The 14,490-nt window shown below is 39.9% G+C and overlaps 1 protein-coding gene across 2 annotated transcripts in view; it reads right to left on the bottom strand.

Annotated features, from left to right (window-relative positions):
* LOC103506429 overlaps positions 1-14,490 on the bottom strand; it is a 22,982-nt gene that overhangs the window by 6,838 nt on the left and 1,654 nt on the right. For both annotated transcript variants that reach the window (XM_026821489.1, XM_017442869.2), the window contains exons 2-4: positions 4,695-4,859; positions 1,555-1,656; positions 707-1,012 (exon numbers count right to left, since the gene is read on the bottom strand). In XM_026821489.1, the coding sequence (XP_026677290.1) occupies positions 707-1,012; positions 1,555-1,656; positions 4,695-4,859 (573 nt within the window). The remainder of the gene's footprint in view (positions 1-706; positions 1,013-1,554; positions 1,657-4,694; positions 4,860-14,490) is intronic.

Here is a 14,490-nt window from a genome sequence, read left to right as displayed (position 1 = left end):
GTGATACTGATTTTCTGATTGGGTTCTCACAAAGGCCTCGTCCAGCTTTGGGGGAGGACAGGCGGCGTTGGGAGGTAGGTGTGGACGGTCGGTGGATGGAAGAGTGTCAACTTTCGCAGTGACAAGCAGGGGGAGGGAGGAGGGAGGTTTAGTGGTCGGTCTTGGTCTCCGAGGATTCCTGAAAGAAGGAGGGGGTTGGACAGGGATAAACACGATCAATTAAGAGAAGGATAAAACAGGATGATGCCTCGGTGGCGTAGTGGTCATAGATGCTCGCCGGTAAACAGGACGGGCGTTGCGTTCGAATCCTGCGAGGCATGGATGTATATCCTCAATTACTTTGAGAATTTTGACCACAGAATAATTTGAGCCTAAGTGGCTAGATGATAGAGAACGGCCCCGGCGTTAACCTCGCCTAGTGGTTACTTTCCACTCAAGTAGTCTATATTATAAAAGTGTAACTGGAAAACCTGGAGAAGGGGGGATTCGGGGCGAGCCACGCAATTTTTTGAAAAAATGGGCTCTACAATCATCAGAATTTATGTCTTCATGAAAATCTGATATTAAAAAAAAAAAAACAAAAAAAAAAAAAAAAAAAAAACAAAAAAAAAAACAAAAATTATGAACCATGATTAGAGAGCCGCACAACACCTTTTTGCGAGCCACGTTATGGCCACCTCTGCACTAAACTATACATATTACTCACTTGCTAGGAGATTGGAACAACATGGAGCTTATATCCAAAGACTCCCCAGACACGTAGTCTATGCCTGAGGTCACCCTAGATCTTCCAGACTCTGGCGTAACAGTAGGCTCACTCGACACCATAGATAGGGTGACCCCACCCCCTGTCAACTTCTCGTACAGGGCAATATCCTCAGGGGTAGCTATGTCATGGTTAATTTTGTACTTGAGGATTGCTATCTTGCGTTCTAATTTAAATTGTTTCTTCCGGGGATCGAACCCGGGGACTTGCTTGTAGAATTTGGTCGGGTGAATGGCGTCCGGAGTTCTGTCATAGAGGAGAAGGAAATCATTTTTTTTTTTCTTTTTTTTTACGGCTTACAACAACCATCTTATTAATAAGAGAGGTTTTCTGTTCGTTTGTTTGTAAGAGGTTGCCGTCTAAACGATAAGTCGTGGAAACTTGAAATTATATTTTTAAATTTCCTAAAGCCAGCCATTCGCGAGTTATTCAAGAAATACGAAATTTTTGGCCGAAAACTGAGCGATGCAAAGCTCGCGGGTATCCCGCTAGTTATACATAAAATAAAATATAGAAATAAAAACAAAAATTGATATAAAAAATATTACAAATTGGTCATAGTTTGGAAACCACTGAAAGTTCCACGTAGTGAGTAGTGACCAGTGGTGGCATCACCTCATTTTTGTGCTAGGGTTTATTAAATGGGCTATAGAAAATGATGGTCTCTGGCCATATTATTGATCCTTTTACTGATTTTTCTTTGATCTTTTTACTGATTTTTCCCTTCATCTTTTTACTAATTTTCCCTGAGGGGGACATAAGCCAGTCTAATTTCCACATATACTTACTCCTCAGGATAGACATGTGTATCAGGTCGATATCCCGTATACTCATGCCAACCTTTGCGACAATCTGTGATGGCCAACTTGATCTCATCTGTAGTTGCATGTCTGAAACAATCACTTAAGGAGTTAGTATCTCCTTCGAGACACATTGAAAAGAATAGAGAGGAAAATAATAATATTAATTAGAAGCTATTATATAAATAATGGGGCTCAACCACTTTTTAGTCCGTCCTTCCTTTATTATTACAATAGTAATAAAAAGGTATAAGGGACGGACTATTGTATTTGCTTCGGTGTCGTCTGTCTGTCTGTCGGTCTGTGCCCATAGAAGGACTTATCCAAACCTAGTCGACCTATATATCAAATTAAAGGTCTTTTCACCAGGAACACGAAAATGGTGGTGCAAATTTTGTCCAGAAAACCATAAAGCCAAAAAACCAAAAAAAAACTGGTTTTTGGGGGATTTTTTTAAAATTTTCTCGGGCAGCCATTTTTTCGTGATGACGTCAGTTCATGTGTCAGTTCGTGATGACGTCAGTTCATGTGTAAACCATGGCTGTTTCAACGTTATTTTTTTGTGACCTTTTAGCGACATTTTAGGGGATTTAGGTACCGTTTTGGATGTTTTTGAGTGCGCCAATGCACTTTTTGGGTACTTTTACATCGGAATAGGACTCTATCTCGAAAAAAATTGTCATTTGGTTGAGCCCCTATAATTTTTTCGGGCAGCCATTTTTTCGTGATGACGTCAGTTCATGTGTCAGTTCGTGATGACGTCAGTTCATGTGTAAACCATGGCTGTTTCAACGTTATTTTTTTGTGACCTTTTAGCGACATTTTAGGGGATTTAGGTACCGTTTTGGATGTTTTTGAGTGCGCCAATGTACTTTTTGGGTACTTTTACATCGGAATAGGACTCTATCTCGAAAAAATTGTCATTTGGTTGAGCCCCTATAATTTTCGCGGGCAGCCATTTTTTCGTGATGACGTCAGTTCATGCGAGGTCGTAAACCATGGCTGTTTCAACGTTATTTTTTTGCGACCTTTTAGCGACATTTTAGGGGATTTAGGGACCGTTTTGGATGTTTTTGAGTGCGCCAATGCACTTTTTGGGTACTTTTACATCGGAATAGGACTCTATCTCGAAAAAAAATTGTCATTTGGTTGAGCCCCATTTGATAAAGTTTTAATATCGACTGAATTTTATTCGGGAAACGAAATCGAAATCTTCACAAAAATATGTGGCTGAAACTCCCGCCACACACACAAGTTGGTACCCTCATCTCAGTAAATTTTGAAATTTCCGAAAAATAGTAGGGGGAAAATATTGTGATCTAGGAAATGTGAGAGTAAATTAGGTATTGAATTTTCCAAGAAATCGGTAGAGAAAATAATGATTTAGGAAATTGAGCTCGTAACGGTACAACGAATCCTTCAAATTGATCCGTTAGTAGGCGTCCACAATGGAAAACCCACCAACTATCATAGCCTAGTAGTTACCGACTAAGATAAAATAAACAAGCCATGCTAATGAATAGAAGCGTCCTCAACGGAGTCTTAATCATAGTACCGACCCTAACAGAAAATCAAGAAATTGAGCTGAGTATTTTTTCTGCGATGGTACATGGTCTTGGCGAGGGTCTGTTTTCGCCGCTCTAGCCGCGCACTTAGGGACGAAACTTCAAAAGCCCAGACATCATTCGCGGAAAGAAAGAATAGAATATACATATTACATGCCTTGTTTATTCTGCTCGAATGAGACTAAAAAGTCCCTTTACCCCAGCATTCTCAGCAAGATCTCATGTATTTTATGAGTTTGATAACATATTCTTGAGATTTGTTTTTTTTTTTTTTTTTTTTTTTTTTTTTTTTGCTTAAAAATTCCTAAAAATTGATTTTGTTCTTTCCTCCTTCACCACGGACGTACAGATAGTAGACTAGTGTCTAGCTGTGCGAGTATAAACAGGGAGGAGAACAGCTAACCCTATCCAGCCTAGCTGGCTGGCAGCTCTCTCTGCTTTAAAGAACAAGCACAAGTCTTTCAATAACCCCGGCGTAGGGTTGACTTAAAAAAAAGACATCTCCTCTTTATTCTGCCATCAACATTCGTCGAAAGCTAAGCCCGATTAAGTCTGTGGAGCCAGCTTTTCATGGTAATATATTTTGTTTCTAACTCATAGCCTTATCATTATGATTTCAGACACATTTGATGGATTTGACACGAGAATATTGGAGGTACCTACGTTTTTTTTTTTTTTTTTTTTTTTTTTTTTTTTTTCTTCTTCTTAAGCACTTTAACTATGCTCATGGGCATGTCGTTCGCGGTACCCATGTTTAGTTCTGGGTTTAGAATCTAATCTAATTTTGAGACGAACCAACTACCTAACCAAACTCTTTATTTTTAAAATAAAGAAGGAGAAGAAGAAGAAGAAGAAGAACATGTAATAAGTGCTAAGGTAAAGCGTTTAGTAGACATCTAGTGGATCTGGTGTAGTGGTGGACTATTATTTTTCTATTTTTTAACAAACAACGTTTTGCCAGTTACAGCATCTTCAGTGGTGTAAGTAAGTCACAGATTCTAAATTTGTTATCATTTTCCCCTACCGATAAAGATATTGGCTACGAAATTAGGTTGAGAACCTCTAATTGTACAAAAAGGGTACCCTTTTACAGCCGTTCCGAGAACTAACCTTATTCCGTTCAGGACGGGAATCGAACCCGCGATATCAAATAGGTATCTTGTTTATCCTGCTGAATTAGGTAAGATTGGAAAGTCTCTGATAGACAAAAACAGGAGGAAGGTTCCAAACGTTCCGAGAACGAACATTATTCCATCAGGATAAAATCCGCCCCGGGCGGGAAATCGGGAATCGCACCCGCGGCCTAGCGCTTACAAGGCAGACGCACTACCAACTAAGCTAACTAGGCTGGCTACATAAATGTTACCAGCTACCTGATTGGTTGAAGAGTGTCCCGATCCAGAACCCATTTGATAGACAGGTCCAAATACCCGTCCAGTACATCATAGTATTTGCCTGGGATATGTCGAGGTACTCTATGACGAACACTCATCTTTTTAAAAAAATAAAATAATAATAAATAAAATAAAATAACATAATTATTACATAAATGTTAACAGCTACCTGATTGGTTGAAGAGTGTCCCGATCCAGAATCCATTTGATAGACAGGTCCAAATACCCGTCCAGTACATCATAGTATTTGCCTGGGATATGTCGAGGTACTCCATGATTGGTCAGTAGAGCTTTCCTCCCCGGTCCTATCCCCATGAGAGTCTCCCAATGAAATCTGAAATTCAGGATAGTAATTATTTTTTCTTTCGAATAGGTTGGATAGAGGGAATTGTAACTGCTAAGGTCTTATCCTTCCGAAAGCGAAGAGAGAATTTGAATTGAATTGAATTTGAATTGAATGTTCTTATATATTTTTTCATAATAGATTTATACAATAAAAATCTCCTAAGCTAAGCCTAACTTCTGCGGAGATATTTCTCTCTTTGTTCTACTTAACTACAATAAATATTAATAATACAAGGATTTTCTTCAATAAACAAGGGTAAGTACAATACAATGGGTAAGAATAGGTACAATACAATGACAAGGTTGAATAAAATATCTGACATGATAAAATTAATGAAGGAAGGAAGACAGGATAAGAGAAAGCCGGCCGTTCCGAGATATTTTAACATACTATACAGGGTGTTCCAGGTCCCAGAGCATGGACTCTGGAACACCCTGTATTGCTATACACTGTAGACAGGGTGTTCAAAAATTAACGTACCATCAAACTTAAAGGAGTGTCCCAGGCTTCGATCTTTTTTCCTCTGTGAATAGGGGTCTGAATAATAATATCAATATGAGCTGCAAAGCTTTTTATCGCTCCTAAAAAATAGATAATGTAGATAGTTAAGTTGCATTAACAAATGGACCAAGTTTGTAACACTTTGAACAAATGAACCAAGTTTGTACACCAATTAAGTCAACTTGAAACAGTAAAACCCAGTACCCAGACAATAGAGATTAAAAACCATATCCTAAACGATCCTAATGTAATTTACTAATGAACGTAATAGTAAGATAATGTCCCTCTGTTTAGAATTTCAAATGACATGAGATGACGTTGGACATTGTTTCCATGCATCTCTCACGAGGAAAGAATTTATTCATAGGAAATTCCGCTGTTTCCTAATGTGCAAATTCATGTAAAATACACGTAACCAACTAACCACACACAGTAATAAGGCTGGATACTGATGGGCCGAGCTGAGCCTTGCGAGCCGGCTACGATAACAATATGTAAGTTGAATTATACCATCAGTTTCCAATGGATCACACGTGTGTACCAGCCTACCAGCCTAGGAAATCTTGTCTTTTAGGAAAGAGCGTCTACCTTGTAAGCGCTAGGTCCCTGGTTCCATTTCCGCCCTGGCGGATTTTATCCTTAAACAGGAAAGGTTCGTTCTCGGAACGACTGGCTCTCTCCTGTCGACTATTGTTTTCGTTATCTCTTCGCTTCCGGCTTTTCCGACTTTAGCAGTTACAGTTTTTTTTTTTTTAAGAGGTTTGACAGAGGGAACTGTAACTGCTATGGTCTTATCGTCCCGAAATCGAAGAGAGAAGAAAAACAGGATAGGAGAAAGCCAGCCGTTCCGAGAACGAACATTATCGAACCAGGATAGAATCCGCCCCGGGCGGGAATCGAACCCGCGGCCTAGCGCTTACAAGGCAGACGCACTACCAACTAAGCTAACTAGGCTGGCTTCGAATAGGTTTGATAGAGGGAATTGTAACTGCTAAGGTCTTAAAGTTCCGAAAGCGAAGAGAGAAGGAAGACAGGATAAGAGAAAGCCAGCCGTTCCGAGAACTAACCTTATTCCGTTCAGGACGGGAATCGAACCCGCGATATCAAATAGGTATCTTGTTTATCCTGCTGAATTGGGTAAGATTGGAAAGTCTCTGATAGACAAAAACAGGACCAGACGCAAACTTCAGTTCTCTAGCTCTTACCGTTCTCGAGATATTTTGTTACAGACACACGGACCAATGGCTGAAACTTTGGATTTAGTCTAGGGACCTCAAAACGTGTATTTGTACTAAAAACTGACCGTAGAAATTAATGTTCAGCCAATTACATTACTTTCCTTCCTATAGGATCTGATTACATTACTTTCCGTATAGGTAAAAGAACAACGTCTTCACTTGACTGGTAACTTGGAAACTGTAAGTAATTTTATTTTACAAGAGATAAACAATCATAAAATTAAAAAACCTACAGGAGCCGACATGTTTCGTCATCTCCTGATGACATTTTCAAGGCGACTGAAGAAAAGAAAAACAAATTTTGAAAAAAGGAGGCTAGAAGAACATTGCGCATGCGTGGAAAGGCAATATGATACCAACATTGCGCATGCGTGATACTAATATGTTGCTACTTGACAGATTGACTCTCCTAGAGAAGTACCTACATTACTTTCCTTCCTAACTTCCTATAAGTAGGAAAAGATTTTGTGTCATTTTGTGAGGGGGGAATCGTGTCTTATGTAGTGGAAACACTCTCATTTATATTATATTGCCTACAAGGACATTTTGTGTCATTTTGTGAGGGGGGAATCGTGTCTTATGTAGTGGAAACACTCTCATTTATATTATATTGCCTACAAGGACATTTTGTGTCATTTTGTGAGGGGGGAATCGTGTCTTATGTAGTGGAAACACTCTCATTTATATTATATTGCCTACAAGGACATTTTGTGTCATTTTGTGAGGGGGGAATCGTGTCTTATGTAGTGGAAACACTCTCATTTATATTATATTGCCTACAAGGACATTTTGTGTCATTTTGTGAGGGGGGAATCGTGTCTTATGTAGTGGAAACACTCTCATTTATATTATATTGCCTACAAGGACATTTTGTGTCATTTTGTGAGGGGGGAATCGTGTCTTATGTAGTGGAAACACTCTCATTTATATTATATTGCCTACAAGGACATTTTGTGTCATTTTGTGAGGGGGGAATCGTGTCTTATGTAGTGGAAACACTCTCATTTATATTATATTGCCTACAAGGACATTTTGTGTCATTTTGTGAGGGGGGAATCGTGTCTTATGTAGTGGAAACACTCTCATTTATATTATATTGCCTACAAGGACATTTTGTGTCATTTTGTGAGGGGGGAATCGTGTCTTATGTAGTGGAAACACTCTCATTTATATTATATTGCCTACAAGGACATTTTGTGTCATTTTGTGAGGGGGGAATCGTATCTTATGTATTGGAAACACTCTCATTTAAATTATATTGCCTACAGGACATTCGGAAAAAAATGGGATGAAACTTATGACAAGTGGGAATGGGTCTTAATACTCTTAATAGAATAAAATGAAATAAAATTAATTGAAAGGAAATAGAAGAAAATGAATTAGCATAACAGAAAGACGGATGGAACTTTTCCCATCTTGCCTTCTTGTAAGCGCTAGGCCGCCGGTTCGATTTCCGTCCGGGGTGGATTTTAGCCTGAACGGATGAGGTTCCTTCTCGGAACGGCTGGCTTTTTCCTATCCTGTCCACCTTCTCTGTTCGCTTTCGAGACGATAAGACCTTAGCAGTTACAGTTCCCTGTTTCAAACTTCTTCAACTCATGAAGAAGTTTGATAGAGGTTTGATACAAAAGAACTCATGAAAATAATAAATAACAATATATTTATATTACTTCCTCATTTCAGACGAAAGTCAACCTGATCGCGGAGCACGGCAAGATTGCTAACTTCCTGACAGAGAAATACCCCGAGTGTCAAACATTGCAGACTATGCCTCCCGAACTGAAGGAAAAGAAAGAGTAAATAAACTTAATCCGGGAGTTAACCTCGGTTTAACTCTCGGATTAAGGATAACTCTTGGACATCATGTATTAAAATACGTGCTGAGGTGTTCTCGTGATCGTGGAAAAAAAAAAAAAAAAAAAAATATCCAATCAGATTGCTTATTCGAGAGTTAAAACTAAACCTGGCCATGGTGACGGAGGAATCACATCTAGTGGGATCTGTTAGTGGTGGACTATTATTTTTACTTTTTTAACAAACAAACGTTTTGCCAGTTACAGCATCTTCAGTGGTGTAAGTAAAGGTCACAGATTCTAAATTTGTTTCATCATTTTCCCCTACCGATAAAGATATTGCTCTACGAATTTAGTTGAGAACCCTCTAATTGTACAAAAAAGGTACCCTTTTATACCTTTCTATTAAATACCACCATAAAACTCATTGAATGTTCCCTTTCTTGTACTTATTGCTCCGTGTTCCCTCCTCGGGAACGGCGGAAAACGCCCGATACAAGTCGAACGTGACGTCACTGCGTAGCGTGATACTGTTTTCTGATTGGTTCTCACAAAGCTCGTCCAGGCTGGGGGAGGACAGGCGGCGTTGGAGGTAGGTGTGGAGGTCCCGGGCGGGAATCGAACCCGCGGCCTAGCGCTTACAAGGCAGACGCACTACCAACTAAGCTAACTAGGCTGGTCTTTCCTTCCTAACTTCCTATAAGTAGGGAAATCCGGGCAGAAACTCATCTACGTGCAGCGGTACAAGGATCATACTGGTGAGTGGATAGTAGATCGTAATTTTAATGTCTTTTTTTTTTCCTGCAAAAAATTTATACAGCCTACATTACAGAGAGTCTTAATGGAGCAGTTGCATTTGGGTAAATTCTATTGTTGTAAGGTTGATATCTATGAGAAAGGTTGTGAAAATTTCAAATCTGAGGTCAAAACTCCGAAAAAAAAAAACAACTGTAAAAGGTCCGTTTTTATTTTCCGTTCTAATGAAAGGGTTCAAAAACGTGTGACTTCAGAGTTCAGGAAATGTGCAGAAACGTATCTCCACTGCACAAACACATCAATGTGTTGCCTGCGAGGGAGCTTTGCTCGGGACAGTTGATGTGACGTCATCGTGTACGGGAGCGTATGCCGTATTTCATCTGATATTAAAAAAAAAAAAAAAAAAAAAAAAAAAAAAAAAAAACAAAAAAAAAAACAAAAATTATGAACCATGATTAGAGAGCCGCACAACACCTTTTTGCGAGCCACGTTATGGCCACCTCTGCACTAAACTATACATATTACTCACTTGCTAGGAGATTGGAACAACATGGAGCTTATATCCAAAGACTCCCCAGACACGTAGTCTATGCCTGAGGTCACCCTAGATCTTCCAGACTCTGGCGTAACAGTAGGCTCACTCGACACCATAGATAGGGTGACCCCACCCCCTGTCAACTTCTCGTACAGGGCAATATCCTCAGGGGTAGCTATATCATGGTTAATTTTGTACTTGAGGATTGCTATGTGTTGGCCGCTTTCTACAAAACTAGCCTTCTCTTTTCCAGTGGATTGGAACATACCTTCAGGCACACTCCATTTGTCAAGAGTACCTACAGGTTTACCTTACCCATGGGATCAATTTAATTGGAACAAACCATTTACCAATGAAAATGTTTACAGTGTTGCATTTTTGGATTGCTATCTTGCGTTCTAATTTAAATTGTTTCTTCCGGGGATCGAACCCGGGGACTTGCTTGTAGAATTTGGTCGGGTGAATGGCCTCCGGAGTTCTGTCATAGAGGAGAAGGAAACTGGTAATGATAATAGACAGAACTGGTATTGGTGATAACGGATTGCACTGGCTGAGGTTTTATCATGAGGTTGTGACTTGGTTTAACCACAGTGGATTTGTGGATCAGGATTTGGAAAAAAAGTTGACCTAAAGGAAAAATTTCCGGTTCATTTCAAAACCTGTTTTACTGTTATTGATATGCTTTTATGACTTTATTTTATTTTTAGAGTTTGATAGAGGGACGTTGGACTGCTAAGGTCTTATCGTCCCGAAAGCAAAGGGAGAAGGAAATTATCAGCCTCCGGCGGAAATCGAACCCGCGACCCAGCGCTTACAAGGCAGACGCGCGACCCTCCATGCTAACTAAGCTGGCCCTTAGGACTTTAATGGCAGAATTTCCACACAAACTCAAACACTTAACCATTGTTTAATGCCCATCCGAAGCTGCACACCTGAATCTCCATTGACGTTATCACATATTACTGAAGAAAAAGAAAATAAATGTAGGAAAGTGCCTAGATTCATGGTTTAATAACGTAAACAAACTTCTAATATTTTTCATGGAACAATTATATGTATTGTAGGTACTATTGCCATCCAAAATACATAGAGGGTTACACATGCACATGAGGAATGTGTGAAAAGGACTTGCATTCTAACATCATCCTTCAAGATCCCAAGACGCAGAGGAGATGGTAGCAGGTTGTATTTCTAGAATCAGCAATAGAACCATCATTAGATTCATTAAAAACCAAGAAAATGTACACCGAGAGTCTTCGGAGTGGTGATATTCAAATTGCGCCGAAGTCCCGAAGCCTAGTTAGAGTGTAAGCGCTAGGCCGCGGGTTCGATTCCCGCCCGGGGCGGATTTTATCCTGATGGGATAATGTTCGTTCTCGGAACGGCTGGTTTCCACCTATCCTGTCTTTCTTCTCTCTTCGATTTCGGGAGGATAAGACCATAGCAGTTACAGTTCCCTCTGTCAAACCTCTTAAAAAATATATAGCTGGCTTTCTCCTATCCTATCTTCCTTCTCTCTTCGATTTCGGGACGATAAGACCTTAGCAGTTACAGTTCCCTCTATCAAACCTCTTAAAAAAATGATCGCGATGGTGCATGTAAGCAATCTGGGTAACCACCTGCCACTGGCTTTAAGTCCCTCTCAGGCTGTATGAGGTTGCGAGGAGACGGGTAGCTTGTTGCTGCGCTGGAGATAAAATCCGCCCCGGGCGGGAATCGAACCCGCGGCCCAGCGCTTACAAGGCAGACGCACTACCAACCAAGCTAACTAGGCTGGCCTTCATCCTTTTACTGATTTTCCCTGAGGGGGACATAAGCCAGTCCAATTTCCGCGTACTTACTCCTCAGGATAGACATGTGTATCAGGCTGATATCCCGTATACTCGTGCCAACCTTTGCGACAATCTGTGATAGCCAACTTGATCTCATCTGTCGTTGCATGTCTGAAACAATCACATAAGGAGTTAGTATCTCCTTCGAGAGACATTGTGGGGCACACTGCGCTGGAGGTAGGGTAACATCACTTCACGAAAGGCTTTTAAGTCTGCTTCAAAGCAGTTGTGAAGTGATGTTAAACGACTTGCGATCATGACTCGCGTTAAAGTCCAGGCTTGACGGACTTGCAGTACAATTATGAAGGAAGCTTACCTGACTATCTGACAGACCAAAGTTTATTGACTCTCGATTCGGCGGAACACGAATCCGCAATAAAGTAAAAGTTCCCAAGCTAAAAATAGCCTGACGAAAACAGTACAAGCATTCTTACTTTGAAAAATATTACTGAAAAAGCCAATAATTACCTAACCATTACATAATGGACATAAAATACTCGGTGTTATTCAATATTAAACGTAAAAAAAAAAAAAAAAAAATCATGTTAAGTACCTAACATTAAAAAATCGTGAAAAGGAAATGAAATATGTATTCCCATTGAGGGCCGTTTTTAGGGGGTGGGAGGGGGAATAAATTTTCCTCATTTACCTACTGTAGGCTAGGCTCTGAAAATTTGGAGTATCCTCCCAACCCTCGACAAAATCCTGGACACACGGCCCTGTTCCCAATATTCCCCAATAAATTTATTTATTGCCAGCCTAGTTGAACAAAAATTAGAAAAATAAATGTGGGCAGGTGGGCCAATAAATGGTACGTTTTTTAGATGGGCGAATAAATGGTACACTTACCCTACATGGGTTTCAATCCAACTGAAAACATCTTCATTCTGAATGCATAGGAATACCTTATACGTTCAGAAGATTTTACCTCAGAAGGTTCACTCGTGTAATTACTGAAGAAAAAGAAAATAAAAACATGTACAAGTTGTTCATGTTCAACTATAAAGACCCATTTGCCAGTGTTTATAAACGTTTCCAAACACAATATTAAATTTATTTTATGAGCATGTGTTAATTAAGGTCCTTGTTTGTATTATTACCAAATACATGTACCAAATACATGAGACCTTGCTTAGACTACGGGAGTAAAGGGACTTTTCAGTCTCATTCTGGCAGTATAAGCAGGGTATATTCCAAGGTTCGTTCTCGGAACGGGTGGCTCTCTCCTAACCTGACCTCCTCTCTTCGATTTCGGGGTGATAAGACCTAGGTTTTTACAATCCCTCTATCAAACTCTTAATATTATTTGTTCCCTCTAAGAAACCTAACAAAAACCTTACTTACCTAAGGAAAAAAGAAAAGTAAAACTAACAAATTTTACTATCCAGAATTTTATAGTTGGGTTACAATCTTGATGCCCTGAAAAGGTTCATATCGGTGGCATTGAACACTGCTCGTTCGGTAGGGATCATAATCGGAGACATAAATATCAAGGATCAGAACACAGAACACGACACGAGAACATGTACCTAGTGAGATAATATGTACATACCTACAGCTTGTGGTTCTGCATCAGAAATAATAGATATTTATTTATTTTTCAAAAGAACATTCTTTTGCAAAGTGCATAGGTGCGTATAGGTATGTACAATTGTACATCGGTACCTAAGGTATGGGCACTTGCAAATAGTTGCTTCCCATAAATTCAGCTTTACAAGCTAGGTTTTGGAAGCGCTAGGCCGCGGGTTCGATTCCCGCCCGGGGCGGATTTTATCCTGATGGGATAATGTTCGTTCTCGGAACGGCTGGCTTCCACCTGTCCTGTCTTTCTTCACTCTTCGATTTCGGAACGATAAGACCATAGCAGTTACAGTTCCCTCTGTCAAACCTCTAAAAAAAAATGTATTTGGTATTTCCAAGAGGAAATGACCGCGGTCTTCAAGACTGTCACGTTAATCTCGGAGTTACAAGTTCACATCCCGTCCCAGGGGGTCAATAACATGTCCTTCCATAATAACATACATGTCCTTCCACAATAACATGTCCTTCCAGTTCACATGGGATCATAATCGGAGACATAAATATCAAGGATCAGAACACAGAACACGACACGAGAACATGTACCTAGTGAGATAATATGTACATACAGCTTGTGGTTCTGCATCAGAAATAATGTTTATTTATTTTTCAAAAGAATCTTTACACAGAACATTCTTTTGCAAAGTGCATAGGTGCGTATAGGTATGTACATCGGTACCTAGGTATGGGCACTTGCAAATAGTTGCTTCCCATAAATTGCGGTAGGTATTACCAGAAGAAAATTTATTGAGTTGATGGAATCAGTGAAGGAGGCTTTTAGTAATGCTATGATGTCCAAAAACATTGCGAAGAGGCCCTTGATATTTAGGTACTACTTCTCCTCTATCTCCTTTTCCTGGGCATGCTACGACACAGACCACAAGCGTCCAATATAGCAGTTGTTTCATCGCTACGAAATAAAAACGGGGGTGAAACACTCATCTTTAAAAAAAATAATAATAATAAAATAAAAATAAAAATTGACGAGTGAATTCGGGAAACACTTTTAACACCTTTGCAAACGATTGGTCTTTTAGGAGCTATTTTCCTGAGTTCTATAGTTCTCTAAATCACTAGTTTATAATTTTATTCATTTCGACTGTATAAGCTTGGCCAACTTTAGGGCTGTTTGCCCCTACGCCTACATACATATAGAGGCCTTAGAGTGTTTTTTTTTTTTTTAAGAGGTTTGACAGAGGGAACTGTAACTGCTATGGTCTTATCGTCCCGAAATCGAAGAGAGAAGGAAGACAGGATAGGAGAATGCCAGCCGTTCCGAGAACGAACATTATCCCATCAGGATAAAATCCGCCCCGGGCGGGAATCGAACCCGCGGCCTAGCGCTTACAAGGCAGAAGCACTACCAACTAAGCTAACTAGGCTGGC

The sequence above is a fragment of the Diaphorina citri genome, unplaced genomic scaffold, assembly GCF_000475195.1.
Source record: "Diaphorina citri unplaced genomic scaffold, Diaci psyllid genome assembly version 1.1 scaffold235, whole genome shotgun sequence".
Classification (NCBI taxonomy): domain Eukaryota; kingdom Metazoa; phylum Arthropoda; class Insecta; order Hemiptera; family Psyllidae; genus Diaphorina; species Diaphorina citri.
Note: the sequence above shows the minus strand (reverse complement) of the source record. Positions and strands in the feature narration are given on the sequence as shown.